Source organism: Mercurialis annua, linkage group LG1-X (assembly GCF_937616625.2).
Source record: "Mercurialis annua linkage group LG1-X, ddMerAnnu1.2, whole genome shotgun sequence".
Classification (NCBI taxonomy): domain Eukaryota; kingdom Viridiplantae; phylum Streptophyta; class Magnoliopsida; order Malpighiales; family Euphorbiaceae; genus Mercurialis; species Mercurialis annua.
In genome coordinates, this window is record NC_065570.1 from 70,069,734 (window position 1) to 70,090,263 (window position 20,530).

At 27.4% G+C, this 20,530-nt stretch overlaps 2 protein-coding genes across 2 annotated transcripts; both read right to left on the reverse strand.

Annotated features, from left to right (window-relative positions):
• Positions 1–841: 841 nt before the first annotated feature.
• LOC126684541 (extensin-3-like) lies at positions 842–2,218 on the reverse strand. Its single transcript, XM_050379503.2, has 2 exons — positions 1,198–2,218; positions 842–1,080 (listed from the first exon to the last, which is right to left on the reverse strand). Exon 1 carries the CDS (start codon positions 2,177–2,179, stop codon positions 1,214–1,216), a length of 966 nt encoding a protein of 321 aa, XP_050235460.2. The 5' UTR covers positions 2,180–2,218; the 3' UTR covers positions 842–1,080; positions 1,198–1,213.
• Positions 2,219–8,253: 6,035 nt separating this feature from the next.
• Positions 8,254–9,445, reverse strand: LOC130015010 (extensin-3-like). Its single transcript, XM_056104368.1, has 2 exons — positions 8,596–9,445; positions 8,254–8,484 (listed from the first exon to the last, which is right to left on the reverse strand). Exon 1 carries the CDS (start codon positions 9,407–9,409, stop codon positions 8,612–8,614), a length of 798 nt encoding a protein of 265 aa, XP_055960343.1. The 5' UTR covers positions 9,410–9,445; the 3' UTR covers positions 8,254–8,484; positions 8,596–8,611.
• Between the last annotated feature and the right edge of the window lie 11,085 nt (positions 9,446–20,530).

Here is a 20,530-nt window from a genome sequence, read left to right on the forward strand (position 1 = left end):
TGTTTGTAAACCCTAACCTGTCTCTCTCTTTTGAAAAATCTCTCAAATCCTAATAAGTTTTTTTCTTCTTGTTTATTTGGGGGGTGGTTTTTGGCCATTTTTGGCCAAAAATCACCTCACCAATCTCTTAAATTTAGTTTTTTTCATAGTTTTTATCTTTAGTTTTTGAATAAAATTTTTTTCTTGGCCAATTTTAGTCTAGATCTAGAAATTATTTTCTATAGTATTTTAATTGAGATTAGATCTAATCTAATCGAAATTAAGACTAGTTTTTTTTTCATCTTTGGAGATGAAATTGTTTTTTGCGGTGCAAACGATTTGGATATCTGAAACAATTATAGGCAGCATCTTACGACGGATTTCATCAAGTACAAGTATGTTTTGCGTCAATATCGATGTTGTTTTTAATCTTCAAGAGAACAGATGTATCACAGAAGATGTGATCAGTCGTGCATTCGAAGTTAGACTTCTTTAGAACGTTCAATAAATCTAGATTTTATAATTAGATTTAGTTTTAGTCTACAAATTTGGGTGACCCCTGGTGGTTAGTTTAACCCTAATCGATGACTGTATTTTTACAGCTCTCATCATCTTTTCTATAATAGTTGACTCAGTATGTTGAGAAACCGTTCATGTAATTTTCGTTATTATTAATGGAAATTTTAGCCTTTGTTAAAAAAAATCCGGATTATTCATATGTGCTAAAAAAATGGTATAAATTATAACTATTAGCTAATATATTATCGCTGTTTAATTATTCTTGAACTTATAGACAATCAATTTAAGCATTGCAATTGTTGTAGCGTATTTATTATTATAAAGATAATCAAATTAGAAGCAATTCGAAAACGATATGCAAATTTTATTACTGAAATGGCCGAACTGGTGGACCAACAATGGCAACTACAAGTTTTCGAATACATGAAAATGATGACTGAAAATAAATTTATCCTATATGCTTTTCTTTATTCCCTCTTCTTAACAAACACTATATATATAATTAAAGACACAGAATATATATATTTATCAAACGCGGAAATTCGCTTTCTTCCTTTATTCTAACATCGCTTTCTTGATTTCCTGCATGAAAACATTTTATTTCTGTCATTTATTTATATATTTATTGAAAGAATAACTAAAGAATAATTAAAAAAAATGCATGGATTGATTAGATATGTAGTGTAGCTTATAAATTACCTCATGGAACCATAGTCTAATAGTGTGGAGGAGGAGGAGATGCATAGATGTAGTGTGGTGGTGGTGGAGACTTGTACACCGGTGGTGGTGGAGATTTATACTTGTAGACTGGTGTAGGTGGTGGAGGTGATTTGTATTTGGGCGGTGGTGGTGGAGATTTGTAGACTGGTGGTGGTGGAGACTTGTACTTATAAACTGGTGTAGGTGGTGGAGGCGACTTGTATTTGGGTGGTGGTGGTGGGGATTTGTAGACCGGCGGTGGTGGAGACTTGTACTTATAAACTGGTGTAGGTGGTGGTGGGGACTTGTATTTGGGTGGCGGTGGTGGGGACTTGTACACCGGCGGTGGTGGAGACTTGTACTTATAAACTGGTGTAGGTGGTGGTGGTGACTTGTATTTGGGTGGCGGTGGTGGGGACTTGTACACCGGCGGTGGTGGAGACTTATACTTATAAACTGGTGTAGGTGGTGGTGGTGACTTGTATTTGGGTGGTGGTGGAGGAGACTTGTACACCGGCGGTGGTGGAGACTTGTATTTATAAACTGGTGTAGGTGGTGGTGGTGATTTATATTTTGGTGGTGGTGGAGGAGATTTATACACTGGTGGCGGTGGAGACTTATACTTATAAACTGGTGTAGGTGGTGGTGGTGATTTATATTCGGGTGGTGGTGGGGGAGATTTGTATACTGGTGGTGGTGTAGACTTATATTTATAAACTGGTGTAGGTGGTGGAGGTGACTTATATTTGGGTGGTGGTGGGGGAGACTTGTACACTGGTGGTGGTGGAGACTTATACACTGAAGGAGGAGGTGGTGGTGATTTATATTTATATGGTGTTGGAGATGGTGGTGGTGGGGATTTCTTGGGAGGAGGAGGAGAGTAGTAAAGATAGTGATCATCAGCTGAGGTTTGAGGAGGGAAGCTTAAAGAAAGTGTTACCACTAAAAGAGAAGCAATGAGAGAGGCCATTGAAGACCCCATTTTTGTTATTGTTATTGTTATGTTGTTTTGATATGTTTCTCAACAACACTCTCTACTCTTTATATAGATAATTTTTTTACCCTCTAAGTATTAAAAATTGTAAAATTAATGTATAGACATAGTAATTATTAATAATTAACCTTTTTAGGTATGTCTGAAAGGACTGTTGTTGTCATCATTGATCTAGCACTGTTTTTAGAAATTTGACTTCAAGTATAAGCTGTGTTTTTGTTTAATTAATTGATGGGATTTTGGCTTGTTATGGCTCATGGTGCAAGCTAAGCAGGGGATAAACAAAGACTAATTAAAATAAATTGTTTCAAGTGTGAATATATAATATCCATTCTCTTCGCTTATAGTTTAGTAAAAGGCATAATAGATCTTTTTTTTTTCTGAATTTACTATAATTTTAATTTAATTTAAAAATTAACAGTACTTTTGAATCAATTTTACTTATTGTTCAATTTAGCATGTATTTTTATTGATAGATTATTAAAATTATTTTTTAATGTTATATCATGTCATATGCTGGTAAATAATTTTTAGAATTTAAGTTAATAATATTGTACCGTCATTTTTTAAAATTAATTGTAAATTGTCGAGATTGAATGTTTTATTAAATTATAATTTTTTTAAATTATACTAAAACATTTTTTTCTTTAGGATTCTTTTTGCAGACAAAAATAATGAATAATAGTATATTTTAATTGTCATTTAATCAATTTACCTCAACTCAAAATTGTTAGAATAATTTTCAAACATTCAGATTTCTCATTAAAATAATACTAACTTAAATTTTGTAATTTAAAACTTATCACTGAATTAATCAATTTATGACCTTTTCTGTTAACGTATTACTTTGAAAACTTTTACGTGAGATTGCCCAACTTTTCAAGGTGTCTTTAATAATTTTGCCTTTTTGGGACCCTGGCGGCTATGACTTAGCCCTCGTAATTTAGAAGTAGTTTTTCCGGTCTCTTTTTTTGCCCTATTGCATGGCTCTCTCTCTCATCTTCAATCTGTGGGCAAATATTAAAATTAGACGAAGCTTTAAAATTAATCTCAAAATTACTTACTAAATAAAAGAAAAGCTGGGAATATCAGAGACAAAAATTGAGGAACGTATATAAAAAGAAATTTTATCAAATTAATATGATACCATAGCTAATTATTGGTTTCTTTTTATTCAAGATTTGTCAAGTATAGGATTAATTAACTAATTGGCCACTGACATTTGCATCTGTTCTTGGAGGATAGTGTAATTTTGTGGAATGATTTTTGCCTTTAGATCAAGAGAAGTCCCATCATATTGAATCATGGTTTAGTGCAAGGAAAAAAATATTAAGAAGAGTGCACGCCAGTTTTTTTTTTTTTTTTTTTAAACCAAACCTTTAACTCCTTCATAAAACTAAAATTCCATTTTCAGGGTAGTGAAGCGGTGCTTTTCCGGCTATATGCCGAAAATTCATCGTTTTATCATTCTTTTGTCTATTTTATCGTAGTTTTATTTTAATAGTTTGCTCCGTTTTTGAATATTTGTTGGATTTTTAATGTGGTTTGCATATGTTTTGGTGATTTTATTAGTTATTGTTGTTTGAATCGATCCTTAATTTGATAAGATTGTTTAGTGTTGTCCGACTCTCATATTCAAATTGTGATCCAATCGTTGGAGTATATTTGAAACAAGACATGTTAAAGATGAAGATATTAAAGGTGTAAATGGTGCTCAGGTTTATTATGACGTCAAATTATCATTCTTGAATTTTATTTTTTTTGTTTCGTTTTGATTAAAGTTGATTTATTTAGTGTTTCTTTATTCATAATTTATAAGCATAATCATCTAAAAATATCATATTAATCGACTTTTTGTTTATATCTCATGTTTTTAAAATTATCAATTTTATCTCATTATCAATTTCTAATTTCAATATATCCATTCTTGCAGTGTTTACATTATGGCTAATCCCCTGAAAAACCCCCCACCTTTCAACTCCCATTCATTGGCACCCTCACCTTTCAAAATCTCCAATTTTACCCAAATTTCCACCTTTCATTTTCAATTGTACCCTAAAAATATTAAATTAGCTCTTTTTCACTATAAAAAAGTTCAAATCGATAATTTATATTTTAATTCATATTCTAAATAGTCCTCAATGTTTAAATTTAAACAATAAAACCATATTTCCTAAAATTTTAAAAGTTAAATTTTTTTATATAAAATATAAATCAATTAAAAATATCATTAAATATGGTTTTATTGTTGAAATTTAAACATTAAGAACTATTTAGAACATGAATTAAAATATAAAGTATCGATTTCAACTTTTTTTAGTGACAAAAGCCCAATTTAATACTTTTAGAGTGCAATTGAAAATGAAAGGTGATAATTTGGGTAAAATTGGAGATTTTGAAAGGTGAGGGTGCAAACGAAGGGGGGTCGAAAGGTGGAGAGTTTTTCAGGGGTTAAGCCTTACATTATTAAAATGTTTTTCCTTTTCCTTTCCTTCTTAAATTGCCAATTTGCAAATCCATTATTCATTTCGAGAGTAATTGATATCAATTTTTTAATTTTTTTATTTCAGTCACTCAACCAACTTTTTATCACTTTATTTTGGTATTTTCGAACAAAATATGCTTAAATGACAGCTGGAAATTAATTTTTTTTATCTGAAAACTTGTCATGTATATATAATTTGATCAAAAAAATTCTTTTTTAGAATAAAATTATTTTTGTGTAATAAATTTCAAAGTAAAACTAGTAAAATCCGGTTGTCACATGTCAACTTCTGGCGGACACCCAAGTATTTTTTACTAAAAATATCAAAATTAAAAAAAATTAAAGTTCAATGATCGGAAAAAAAAATTAGTAACTGAAATTAAAAAATTAAAAATTTAATAATAGTCAGGATCAAATACCCTTCACTTTCAAGATAAAAAACAGAAGGCCTAATTACTTAAAAAAAACCCATCTTATAACATTTTTTTGTTTATACCCTCACGTAGGAAAAAATTCATTTCTACCATTTTTTTGATTTTTCGTTTTCATCTCTACCCTAAAATTTAAATTTTTGACAATTAAATTAATTAAAGGATGAAAACATTATAAATGATTAATAATATTAATGTTTAATTAGAATATAAGCTAAATATAAATGATCATTTTGAATGTTTTTCCAAATAAAAAGAGGTTAAATTAGCTCTTTAAAGTAGAAACGAAAATGAAAATAAAAAAAAAGTACAAATAAATTTTTTCATAGGTCAGGATATTAACGAATAAATGTTTCAAAGTTTACGTAATTAGGCCAAACCAGAAAAACCTTCAGGTCTACTCTCTTACTGCAATTTGATGCATGTCCATTAATTAATTGCTCAGCAAAATTTGTATGGGTAAAATAAAATATGAAGAATTCTTGAGATGTATATTAAACTTTGACTAAGGTTTCAATTCATTAGTTTTTGTTGCTCCTAGTGTTCTTCACTCCCGGAAAAGTCTTTAAATGATGGGCCGCCGCCGCCTGTATCCATTGCTGCTCTTTCTGCAGCCGTTGTCTCCGCTGGTGCTTCCTCCCTCCGGTGCTACCTGCTTCCTTTTCTCTCTTTCCTGCTGCCTGCTCCCTTTTCTTTCCTCCACTTGCTGCTGCTATTGCCTCTTGCTTGGGAAACTATTAGATATACCGAAAAATTCATAATTAATTTGCCTACAAAATTAATTAATATATTAATTATTATTGTTTATAGGCTAATCACTCAAAATCTCCTCACCTTTAGCCCCTTTTGCAATTATACTCCGACGTAGTAATTTTTTCAATTTTACCCTAATTTGCCATTTTGTGTTTCAATTGTACCCCAAAACATTAAATTGATCTTTTTTCATTAAAAAAAAGTTTAAAATAATCCTTCATTTTTAGCCTATATTTCAATTAGACCCTAATATTATTAATAATATAAAAAATTAAAGATTTTTTAAACTTTTTTTTCTAAGTGAAAAGAGGTCAATTTAATGCTTTGGGGTACAATTTAAACATAAAAACCTAAATTAGGGTACAAAAATTTCCTACATCAGGGTATAATTGCAAAAGGGGTAAAAGGTGAGGGGATTTTAAGTGATTAAGGCTTATTTATAAGTTGATGAGGCAAATTGTTACTTAAGTTTATTTATTTAAATTACTGTTTTAATACCTTTTTAAAATTTATTTGGATTATAGTTCAAATATGAAAATATAATATACGAACTTTTTTGCACTTTTGAAAAAGTAGATAGAATTAAAAATTAAAAAATAGGATAAAACAGACGATTTTAAATGTGTAAAATATAAAAAAATATCAAAACTATAATGTATGTTTATATGGTTAGGCCTATTTTATAAATTTAAACTTAAACTCTAAACTCTAAACCTTGAACATTAAATTCTAAAATTTAAATTGTCTGCGTGCTATAAAAAAAATTTACAACAAATAAATAAATTTTAGAAAAAGCCATGTCCATGTGTATACTCCCTCTGTTTATATTTAGTTGTCTATTTAGGTAAAATTGTACATATTAAGAAAATGAATTTTTTGTTTTATAATAAGAATAAATACTAATATAACCCTATGTAATAAATGCTTTGTAAATTGAGTTATAGGGTCATTTATTAGGCAGAGATAAATTTGAAAAATAATAGTTAATGTTATTTTGAAATTCTAAATGGACAACTAATTATAAACAATTCATTTGGCCAAATGGACAACTAAATAAAAACGGAGGGAGTGCTTTACATCAGATAAGAGAATTGGACGATATAATTTGACGGCCTAATTATTTAAAACCCACTTACCTTTAACTTTTTGTACGTTAATACCCTGATCTAGAAAAAAAAAAATTAGTTGTACCCTTATTTGGGTTTTTATATTTCACCTCTATCCCAAATTTTAAAAAAAGATTATTTATTGAAAACAATTATATATAGGGATTATTTCGTATTTTTTTCTATTAAAAAAATACAAACAAGTCCTTCATCTTTAAAATAATTATATACGTCCTAAAAAAATTAATTTATTTTTTTCATTTAAAAAAACGCTTCCACCAGACCTGTCACCCGACTTCATCAGACTCGTCGCGCGACCTCAAATCCGCCGCCGTCCTCCTTCCATAAAAAATAAAATTTATTTCGTTTGTTTAAAAAGGTATTTTTTTACTGTTTTTAATTATAAATATTTATTGATAATTAATATAAATTAAATAAAAAATTATTATAATTTGTTATATCTTGTGAGGAAGAATGTTTTTTTTATATTAATAATAATTTTAACGTCTAATTAGAATATATGCTAAAAATGAAGGATTATTTTAAACTTTTTTCAAATGAAAAGAAGTTAATTTAATGCTCGGGGGTAGAGGTGAAACATAAAAACACAAATAATGGTACAGCTGATTTTTTTTTCTTAAGTCAGGATATAAACCAAAAAAAGGTTAAAGATGGATAGTTTTTAAGTAATTAGGCCTAATTTGACGGATTCACTAAACATTCGAGACACCTAAATTTATTTTCTACCTAATTTCTTATTGTAAATTTGTTTAATTAATTGACTTACATTAATTAATTGATTTAATCTCCCTTATAGTTAGGTAATAGTTGCATTGTTTTGAAGAAAACTTCACTCAGTCCTTTAATCTTTTAATTGTTTTTTAAATTATACCTTCTTCCCCTTCTCATTTTTATCTTATGCATGCATGTATTAGCACTTATAATTTTATAAAAAGTAGGTAGGTTGTGAGGAAAGAACTCAATTTTCTTGTTTTTTTAATAGAGCAGAGTTACCAATGTTTAATTATAATTGTATGAGCTGATAAGTTATTATTGCTAAAAAAACTTAATTATAAACTAATTGGCAAAACAAAAAAATTGCAGCCATAATGATATTAATATCTATGGTGGATATTTTTTTTAAATCGAAATTATTTATATTATATAGTATTCAACAGTGAAGAATTTCCGCATACCCATAAGTATACAGAGTCAATTTTTTCGTTTTTTGAGCTTATAGACAATCAATTTAAGCATTACAAAAATTACTGTCAAACTCTGAGCAAGTAAAAACGGTAAGTAAATATTTTTATTGAAATGGCCAAACAGGTGGACCAACAATGACAACTACAACTTTTCGAATACATGAAAATGATGATTGAAGACAAATTTATCCTACATGCTTTTCTTTATTCCCTTTTCTTGACAAACCATATATAATTGAAGATACAGAATATAGTATTATCAAACGCGCAAATTCGCTTTCTTTCTTTATTCTAACATCGCTTTCTTGATTTCCTGCATGAAAACATTTTATTTCTGTCATTCATTTATATATTTATTTAAAGAATAACTTAAAAAATGATAAAGAAAATGCATGGGTATGTAGTTTAGCTATTTATATTTTACCTCATGAAACCATAGCCTAGTAATGTGGGGGAGGAGGAGACGCATAGATGTAGTGTGGCGGTGGTGGAGACTTGTAGACCGGTGGTGGTGGAGATTTATATTTGTAGACTGGTGTAGGTGGTGGTGGTGACTTGTACTTGGGTGGTGGTGGTGGGGACTTGTACACTGGTGGAGGTGGAGATTTATACTTGTAAACTGGTGTAGGTGGTGGAGGTGACTTATATTTGGGTGGCGGCGGTGGGGATTTGTACACTGGTGGTGGAGGAGACTTATACTTGTAAACTGGTGTAGGTGGTGGAGGTGACTTATACTTGGGTGGCGGTGGTGGAGACTTGTACACTGGCGGTGGTGGAGATTTATACTTATAAACGGGTGTAGGTGGTGGCGGTGACTTGTATTTGGGTGGTGGTGGTGGAGATTTATACATTGGTGGCGGTGGTGACTTGTATTTGGGTGGTGGTGGAGATTTATACACTGGTGGAGGTGGTGACTTATATTTAGGTGGTGGTGGTGGAGATTTGTAGAGTGGTGGTGGTGGAGACTTATACTTATAAACTGGTGTAGGTGGTGGAGGTGATTTGTACTTCGGGGGTGGAGGTGGAGATTTATATACTGGTGGTGGTGGGGATTTGTACACTGGAGGAGGAGGAGGAGGTGATTTATATTTGTATGTTGGAGGTGGTGGTGGAGATTTCTTAGGAGGAGGAGGAGAGTAGTAAGGATAATGATCATCAGCTGTGGTTTGAGAAGGGAAGCTTAAAGAGATTGTTACCACTAAAAGAGTGGCAATGAGAGAGGCCATTGAAGACCCCATTTCTGTTAATGTGTTGTTTTGAGTTTTGATATGTTTTTCAAGCAACACTCCCTACTCTTTATATAGATAATGTTTTTACCCTAAAGAATTAAAAATGGTAAAATTAATGTATAGATATAGTAATTATTAATAATTATCCTAGAAATTTACAAATTTGGGTATGTCTGGTGCATCATTGACCTATTACTATTAGTAGCAATTTTACTTTGATTAAAAGTTTTTTGTTTAATTGATTGGTGGGATTTTGTCTTGTTATGACTTATGAGGGTGCAAGCTAAGTATAGAATAAAATAAAATTAACTAAAATAAATTTTATTTTCTTGAAAATAAAGTAAATTGCAATTAATTAGACATTATTATAAATCAATATTAATTTACTAACCTCATTAGTTGAACTATAATAAATTTTGATTCTAGTTTTATACATGTATAAAATAAATTGTAGGAGAGTTTAATTTTTTTATTAATCTATTGAATTCGACTCTAAAATTATCAAATTTTAAAATATATAGTTTCTGAATATGCCGATCTTTAATAGAAAAATAAAATAAATTTTATAATAGAAAACTTTTTTACTTTTATTTTTTAAAACGTGTCACTTTGAAAACTTTTATGCAAGATTGCTAAATTTTCGTATGAATTTATTAATATTAAGGGACCATGGTGGCTATGACTTTCTTTCGTAATCTAGTACTTTGTCCAGTCTTTACTTTGCCCTATTCATAATTTGCAAGCCTTTGTTCTTCAATCTGTGGGCATGTTACTTTATCTAAAGCATACTTATTTCTATATAACACTATTTCAACTCGGGTTTAAATTTGAAGAGCATTCAATAATTTGAATGTTTTAAAATGGATATTAAACTCAGCAAAACTCTCGTCAAAAAAAAAACTTAGCAAAACATTACAACAGAAAGTCATCCATAAAAATCGATCACTTTTTGCTAACCTAGCCGCCACATCCAATATCACACATATGTAACAAAAATTCCAATGCTATATCACAGGCCTCAAATTCCACATTCGTTTGCCACATCATAAAAAACCATAATTTTTTGTTCTTCCTCCTTTCTCCTACCTCCACCAGCCTCTGTAGTCTCTACCTCCACCACCACCAGCCACTACCTCTACTCCGTTGCCACACCCATGTCCCACCGCCACCACTACCCCGCCGCCAGACAACCGGACACAGTCTAGAGATGTCTAGTTCGTCTCAGAAGAGATCTTCGTCTGATTCGAACCCAAACAAAAATTTCATCTGGGTTCAGACCAAACGAACATCTCTTTATCTAATTCGTCTCAGACGAATAGAAAAGGCGGTAGGATAGTGGTGGCGGCTGGTGGTGGTGATAGGAGATGGTGAAAATGAAATAAAAAAAAATATTTTAAAAATTATGTTTAAAGTTGAGGGGGTGAATTGAGCCTTAATTTGGGATGACGTGATATTGTAGCGGGTGATGCGACACTGAATGAGTGAGGACAAAAAATTTGGCATCCATGTCAGTAAAACGTCTGTATTTTTTGGCGGGTGGCCACATGTTCTAACATTTTACTAAGTTTGGTATTCATTTTCTTACAAAAAAAAAAGTTAATATCCATAATTTTTTGAATAGTTCAGTACTCCAAAACGGATACTTGACATGTTCCCCTCTTCCAAGTCCATCACAAGGGAAACGAAATCCAAAATTTGCTGCCCTTCTAAATTAATATGGATTTAATATTCGACAATTATAAATATATTATTGATTCAAATTTGAATTAAATAATCATGTGAAAATAATTTTATTTTACTTATTTTTAATATACATGTATATTTAGAGTTAAATTTGAAATTTCTAACTAAAATAAAATATCATCTTAAATATCAGTTGAACTTGAAATAAAAAATTTAAATTCAATCGCAGTCAATATTGGTAAAAATAAAACTTTACCTAGAAGGTTGATTTAATAAAACGTAAAATGTAATGCAATGACACTGTTAAATATTTTATATTCATATAAATTCTCACTTGAATCATATTTTTTTTTTTATAAAATATAATCCCTAATTTAAACAGCTACAAACATAAATAAGGTTCGAACTTTAAATCCACAACCTCATTACTCATGAGTTGAAAAAGTGCCTCTCCAACTTAAAATGTAATCATATTGTTCATTGTTTATGTGGAAAATCCAAAATTTTGCTAAACTATATAGATCGTTGAAGATTAAATGGAAATAATAGACCCCCACTATTCCATATATATATATATATATATATATATATATATATATATAATTTATCCTTTTTAATTTTCATATAAATTAAAAAAATAACATTAATGCTGCATAGGTTTTTTATATATATTTTTAACATTTTAATTAGTAAATTCTAATTGATTAAAATGAAAAAATTCACTAAAATTATTAATATTAGTTCATAATTGTTAATATCTATAAAAATAACTAAAAATATTTTAGTCCAAACACTTAAATAAAAATATTTAGAATATAATTAAAAATTAAAATAATATTTTTAAATGACTCAAAATATAAATGTTTTTTTTTATATTTATGAAACAAATAAAGTAATAAAACTGCGATTGAAGAATGTTATTTTAATTACCAGCTACAAATAAATGGCAGTGTTTGCTTAAATAATTGAATATTGTTTCTATACAAGTCAATATATGGGTTAATTCCATATCGTTTCGTATAGGATGTGGTCAAATTTAATTTGTCCATCCAGTTTATTAAATAATACATATAGTTCCAATAATAGCTTCTATTCGATATTTGATTTGTTAATCAATAATGAAATGTACCAAAAATTCGTAGGTAAACGCAGTTCACCACGTCATCCATAAACTGAATCTATCACATTATGATACGGCATTAAAATAATGGCACTATCGTAATATTATTATTTAAAAGTGTAAAAAAATAATAAACAAAATTACGATAGTTGCACTATTTTAATGACGTGTCATAATATGATAAGCTAGTTCACGGATGACGTGACGTGATAGACTGAGTTTATCTAAGAATCTTTCGTAATGTACAGCTAACACATGAAGTTAAATAAGTAATAAATAAAATTAATTAACTAGTAAATTACAATCAGATAATGAAGTTTCAAATCAAAACTAATCGAACCACGTTTTGGGTTAAAAGTAAACTGTGGAATTATTTTATTCACCGACTAATTATAAATAAATAAATTAAATGATCACAATAAATAATTGTATAATTAATCATTAATCAAATAGTACAAGACTCGGGGAGTTGGTGAAGACTGAAACATGGCAATTTCTCTTTTCAAGAAAATACGAGCATATAGTTTCAAATGAAGCATTTAAATTAAACTTGTATTTGACCGATTCTTCTTTTACTTTTTATTACTAAATTTTTCCAAATAAATTGTTAATTTTTAAAAATAAATTTAAATATCATTAATAAATTTAAATAAATAATCAATATATATTGTACTTTATACTTATAATTTCTAAAAATGTATGTAAAATATGTCTGCATAAAAAAAATGGAGCAGTTAGATGGTCTATATTTCTAATCGGTTAACTTGACGCAAATATGGATACAACAGACTTCCGCAAGGAGAGAATATCGGAACTGCTTGTATAATTAATAATGAAGCAAAAGATTGTTGCGAACCAGACAAAAAAAAAATAACCATTGTAACAAAATATTCTCTTCAGTCTATAATATTTATCGCATTTGAGAAATTTTTTTGCATCTATAATATTTATCATTTTACAATATTAAAAGAGTATTAATTGCTACTTTTTCATGTTTGTTTTCTATTAATTTATTAAAAAAATACAATAAACACATAAAAATAGTAATTATAAATGTAAATAAATTTTAATGTAAGATTAATTTAATAAAAATATTTATAAATTAAAATATATTAATTATTTTTTTAATTTTTATGTAAAAAACAAATGTGATAAATATTATTGAGTAGAAAAAGTATTTATGTCCTTGTTGATAAGCAAATATATAATTTTGGTTTGAGTTCTGGGAGACAACCTGTCAATAATGTTACATATTTTTTCACCAGGTCAGTAAAAGTAGATTAATTATGACCCTATATTTCTCACATTTTTATCAGGTCAGTAAAACAATTATAGACAATTAAAAAATTATTAGACAAAACACATTTTTTTGTAAGCATTTTATATTTCTTGGATCTTAAAAAAATGACACAAACATCTTGAAAATTCATAAAAATGACCCTTATGTTAATATTTCCGTTTAACGCCGTCCACATTTTTGTTTAACGTACCGTCTATTTTTTGTGTTGTTTTTATAAATCTTCACAACGTTATGATCATTTCTAAAATTTAAAATATACAAGATGCTTACAAGAGACGTAAGTTATACATTAGGTTCATTTTTGCACCTTTTCTCTTTTGGAAAAGTTTTTTTTTTAAAGGGTTCATTTATGTTTAATACATGTATTTTTATATTAAAAAAACTCTTTTCTTTAAAGAGAGTTTTTTTAAAAAAATATTTTCAGTTAAATGTTTGCAAAAATACGTTCCAATTTTTTCTTTTGTAAAAATAATGATCTTTTAATAAATTATTGTTAGATTATTGGTAGATTATTCGTAAATTATTAATAAATGACGTATTTTTACAGAAAAGGTTAAAAAGGAATATTTTTACAGCAAAAAGTTAGAGCGTCTTTTTACAAAAAAAATGTACGGCGTAATTTTTTCTTTTAAAAATGAAACTCAATTTCTCTTTTAAAAATAAATATGTTTATGTTTGTATTTATTTTTCAGTATTACTTTATTCAAATGTTGACAGTTATTTTAGAACTTTGTATTAGATTAAATTATTATATTTTGAAATAAAATATTTTCTTAAATAGGAGCTCAAATTTCAAATAAAACTGTACTATAATACGTTGTTCAAATATGAAGGTATGATATTTAACTTAGGGACGTACATGAGTCCTAAATTGTTTCGAATTCCAGTTGAAAATTAAATTGTAATTTGTAACTAAAAAAATAATTGTGAACTGTTGATTTAATTGAGACGGATAGTACAAAATAAAATAAAATTATCTGATATAATTCTAAACTTTAAGTAGATATTCATACCGAGAACATAACCAAACCGTCACGGGCCATATTAAATCAAAACATCAAAATTGTAACTAAATTAATTAAAGATAATATTTGCTAAGTTTTAAAGTAGATTTTTGAATGTTGGTATAAAATTTATTGAATTTTTATTTATAATTTTGATAATATTTTATTAGTAGAATGGGTATATCTTATTAGTATGTTTTTATAATATTTTTAATTATATGATCCATGTCTGATGTAAGTTAAACTTTATTTATTTTTTATATAATATTTAACTATTTTTTAATAATTACTATTTGCTTTTTTTTAAATGACATTTACAATTATGTAAAAAATAATATCTGCGATTCTAATAATTTTTATATCTAATCATTAGAATTGAATTTTTGTACCGAAATAATATTATTTTCGCAGAAAATTGAAACAAATTTCAGCAAAATTCTGCATATTTCATTTTAAAAATCTCCAACTTTTAATTCGGTTTTAAAGATTTGTCAATCGATGGCTCTCCAAACGTGCTAATCCTAATATGATGAATATATATTCTTCTCTACTATAATAAAAAAATAAACAAAAACCAATCAATAATGTGTATATATGACTACTAACTCCATAATTAATTTTTAATTTCATAATTTATTATGAATTATTCAATATAATACTTAAAAGATAAATTGTCAATGGGAAACCAAGAAAGTCTGCAATTAATAATTATTGAAATTTGAGGTAATATAGAATGATCATAATATTGGCAGGGTAGTTGGCTCAGTGCTATCAATCAAAGAAATTCTAACATAATAAGATTGTTATTTTGTGGAAATATAATTTAGACAGAGCCATGCATACATTGTAAGATTAATTATCTCTTGGGTTTGACAAATATATATGGTCGATGTTATTGCTTGTAGATGTAGTCAAATTTGACAAAAATAAATAATAAAACATGCATGCTAATTCATAATATCTATACAGTTGTTTTATTGCTTACTAAAAATATTCAAAGTTTTACCAATGGGAGTTGGTCCAAGTGGTAAGCGGCTTGTTATCGCTTAAGCAAGGTCTCGGGTTCGAGTCCTTGTGAATGCAGAAAATTCCCACTGGAAGACTCCCCCACCATGCTAGGTGCGCGACACGGGTCGGATCCGGATTAGTCAGGACGAAGCCTTGGAAACCGGATGGGCTAACCAAAAAAAAATATTCAAAGTTTTACTCATCACGTCACATATAAAATATATTTAGTGGGTCATATACAAGTTTAGGTAAATTGAATAAATTTCATTACAATGAAGAGTCCAAAATTAATAAAAAAAATACAATATAATTGAACATGTTATGTTTTCGTTATAGATAACTAATTGCATACCGCAATAATTATAAAGAAATAAATCATTAATTTCACAACAATTTGTACTACATCATACCAACAAGCTGTAATTCAAATGGTATAAGCGCTTGACACAAAATTTTAAAGTTGTGAGTTCATTTCTTTCCACAAGCGCTCCCGACCCTTTTCCAATTATCAAAAATACTACATCATTGATACAAATGTTTTCAGATATTTCTCAGAGTATTTTGCATCTAAATGGATTCAGGTTAACCTTGAGCTATAGCATTTGTTTCGTGAGCAAGACGGTTAGCATTTCGACCACTTGACACTCAAATTTCTGCACAATCTGTCTAACATTCAGTATAACATCAGCTCAGATAAATACATATCACCATTCTGCAATACCGAAATGAGCTGCAAATGATCACTCTGCGCTTCGAAAAAGTTGTTGTCTGCTGCAATATTTTTCAACCCGAAGAGCAGCGCTTCATCCTTAGCAACAACAGTAGATATATGATCAAATTCCATATATTTTAGTCGAAAGGTTTCTTTATATTCACACTTTTTACCATTTTATCAAATATATTCTAAAAATTAATTTGGATATTCGAATCCGTCAATTTTAAATATTGGACAAATATATTCAACCATCGATTTGAATCTATTTTTAAAATTTATTTTATAAATTTTTAATTTCAGATGATCATTTTACTCGATTGATTTTTGTTTTAGTTTAAAAAGGATGTTAGTTATTGAAATAAGATATAATTAAAGTGCGTCAATCTTTCATTGACAAAGAATTTTCAATATTATCATTCTCACCAGAATTTATACTCAAATCATTAAGAACTGATTAATCAAAATTTGCCTAAACAATGGCAATTCCGTTATATATTAAGACCAATCAATTTTCTTGAAGACTTATGATCTCTACTAATTTCCTCTTTATTTCTACTATTTTTAAGTTTTCTCTTGGTACCAAAATTGACTTGGATGTCCACAGCCACAGGTAGTAACAATTATATTATAATTACTTCTTAGCTGGAAAGCATAAAATTTCTTTTTTTTTATATGATTAATTATTAAAAAAGAACATGGTAGTACTAAGCGTACAACTACGTAAAAATATACTTATAAAATTAACCTTCATTTAGTCTTGGATGAAATTGGATATAATTCAAAACTCGCCTAACATGATTGTAACTTGTAAGCAAATTGGGCTGAATAGATTGCTGTTAATTTTGGACTATTTTTATAGGACATCATGAACCTTTGGTTCATTGGAAAATCAAAATAGTACCAGTGCATTTTGACGAGGGCCGGATGCAGAAAATTTATACGTTTGAGGTTCATCTTTATTAAAAGTTTTAAATTAAATAATATCTATATTTTTAACTATCAAATATAATAAGATAATTATTTTATTATTATTTAAAAAATATATATGTTACATAATTACGCAATTGATAACATTATTCACATTTTTTAATTTATTTTTGTTTATCTCCAAATATATTACTAAATTAGGTGTTAAGCTATTTATAAATGAGCTGACTATTAAAAATTTATTACTTTATTAACGGTTTAATGCCTTAAAAAATCCCGACCTTTCATCCCCTTTTCAATCCTATCCTGAAGTTGAAAATTTATCAATTTTACCCTGTTTTGTATTTTTTTTATTTCAATTGTACCCTGAAACATAAAATTGACTTTTATTTATTTGACAAAAGTTCAAAAAAAAGTTTTCAAAAATGGTCAGTTTAATATAAAAAGTTAATCTAATGCAAAAAGGGGGTCAATTTAGAGAATTTTTTTAAACTTTTGCCAAATAAAAAAAGGTCATTTTTATGCTTCAGGGTACAATTGAAATGAAAAAAAAAATACAAAATAGGATAAAATTGATTGATTTTCAACGTCAGGATAGGATTGAAAAGATGATGAAATGTCGGAATTTTTAAAACATTAGGCCCTTTATTAACTGATTTTGAAAAATGGGTTTACAAATATATATTCAGTTATTTAAAAAAAATACTTTATAGAGTCTATTTACTAAAAAATAAATTAAAAGATATTTTTTAATTATTTTATATTAAAAAATTATGGAGTCTACATTGAGTTATGTTGATTGTAGAATGAAACACTTACAAAAACAATCAAACATATGCTGCAGAATAAAAGAAATCAATAACCAACCACGAAAATTCATGGGTTTCAAAATAAATTACAGAAAATTACAAAAAAAAACGTATATTTTCACTGAAAATTTTGTCTTGTGACGTTATTAAGAGTTAATCTTGCACAATCTAATTTATAAGAACGAATTTCTAATTTTAAAATTTCAGTGGAAATATAAAACTGATTGAATGGAATAAACGTGGAAGCAGTATTTTGTTTTCTCAAAACAAATTATAATCTCTCTTTTATTTGTACTAGTCTCGCCTTACGTATTTCATACGTGGCTCGTAGTGTGACTCGTAAAATTATCAAATAAAATTTTAAATTATAGTTAATTTAGAATAGTTTATCTTATTAAATACTTAAAATTATAATCGGTACTCAAATTTTATAACTGTAGAGAATTTTAATAAAAAATATAAAATAAAAATTAAAATAACAGTTCATTAAAATAGTTTACCTTATTTAAAATTCTACACGATTAAAAAATAATTAAAATAATTATCTCAACATAGTAGTCTATTTTAATTAAATAGTCAAAGTTGTCTATTTTAATTAGTACTCTAGACAATTATCTCAATATAGTAGTTTATTTTAGTTAGTACTCTATTTATTTTAGTTAGTATTTTAATTTTAATGATTATCTTAATAGTTTTTAATTAATAATTAAATTTTGTAAATGAAAAGGATATTAACGTAAATGTGTCTGTCCTTCTTCCCCCTATCCGTGCTTTTTATATAGTATAGGGAAAACATATATAAATGATTGATTAAAGCTCTCATATTTTTTATTGTATATTTATTAATCTTCTGATAAAGATAATAAATAATATCTTAAAATAATTAGGATTCTATTTTGATGTAATGTTTTAAAAAATCCAGATTTTCTTGCTTTTTTTTCAATCCTATCTTGACATTAAACACTGATCAATTTTACCCTATTTTATATTTTATCGTTTCAATTACTCCAATTATTCAATTTTTGACAATTTTTTTATTTAAATGATGAAATCATTCAATTAACTAAGTCTAAAGATAAAATTAAATTCATTTTCATTAAAAAATACAAATAAGTCTTTTATTTTTAAAAACTAACTAAAAACCATAATCAAATTAAAACTAATTTAATTTTTTAATTAATTTAACTAAATCTAAATAAATTTTAAACACATACAATTAATATATGCTATTCATGGAGAACAATTTTAATTTTAATTTTTTTAATGAAAATGAATTTAGACTTAGTTAAATTAATTAAGAATTTAAATTAATTAAAATTTATTTTCAAGTCTCTGAAAAATAAAAACGACGTTGTTTTATTATTTTCAAAATGCAATTTGTTACCCTAAACGGCGTCGTTTTTGTCAGTCAAGGACTTGAAAATAATTTTTTGCTAAATTTAAGGACCAGATAAGGATTAAAAAATAGTTTAAGGACCGAATAAAAAAAACAGATATAGTTTAAGGACCTGCAAATAGATTATTCCTACAATAATCATTTCTAAAAAAAACTGTAACAAACTTACCAATTTTTGTTATCTTTTAGTAATTATTTTTATTTAATTTTAAAGCTTGATTTATTTTTTATATTTATTTAAGTAAATTAATTAATTCATAACTGATAAAATAAATCAATTAGTATTTATTTAATTGACCTAATTGATTTTACTTTTAATTTTAAAGAAGTTGAACGATATCTATCAAAAAAATTAATCTATGCTTGAAAAGACTGTCAAAATAGCCAAAAAAATCTGTTTATACCCCTAATATTTGTCCCGTGGCCATGTTAGCTTCTTATGGCAAGTTTGGTCCAAATATATCATTAAAATTTTAAAAATGGCTCAATTATGCCCCTCTTGCAACGGTGTTAATCTCTATTTCACAAGAAGCGCATAATTAAGATTTTAAAAATCTTTAATGGTATATTAGAACCAAAATTTGTCATGAGTGGCATACTTGTTCCTCTGATAAATATTAGAGGGATATTTACACTTTTCTCTAAACATATTTAAAAGAAATAGTAAAAATTATATACTTTGATTACTTCATGTAATATAAATAAAAAAATATTTAACAAAAATAATTATAAAAGTGTAATCTGAATTTTATAACAAATGTTAATAACACAAATAATAATTAATATTTTTATCTAAAAAATTAGTTTGTATTTTTTCAAAATATTATAATAGTAAGTAATCATAAGAAACTCATTGTATTATTTAGTTGAACGATTAGCTCAATGGCAGACAGAAATTTTAACTCTTTGACAGAAGCCTAAGCTGCAAATCTGCAATTACTTTACGAACGAAAAATCTATCAAATCTAAATTGTCAAATAAAGTGATTGAACATCTAATCACCCTTTAATGAAACAAAGAAAAAAATAAAAGTTATGTTACTATTACTAATCAAAATGCCTTTTCATATCTGTAAATTTAATTATTATTTTTTAAAATTGAACATTTTAATCCGCTAATTTTATAAAATAAAATAAATATATTCAACTCTCAATTTTAACTTATTTTT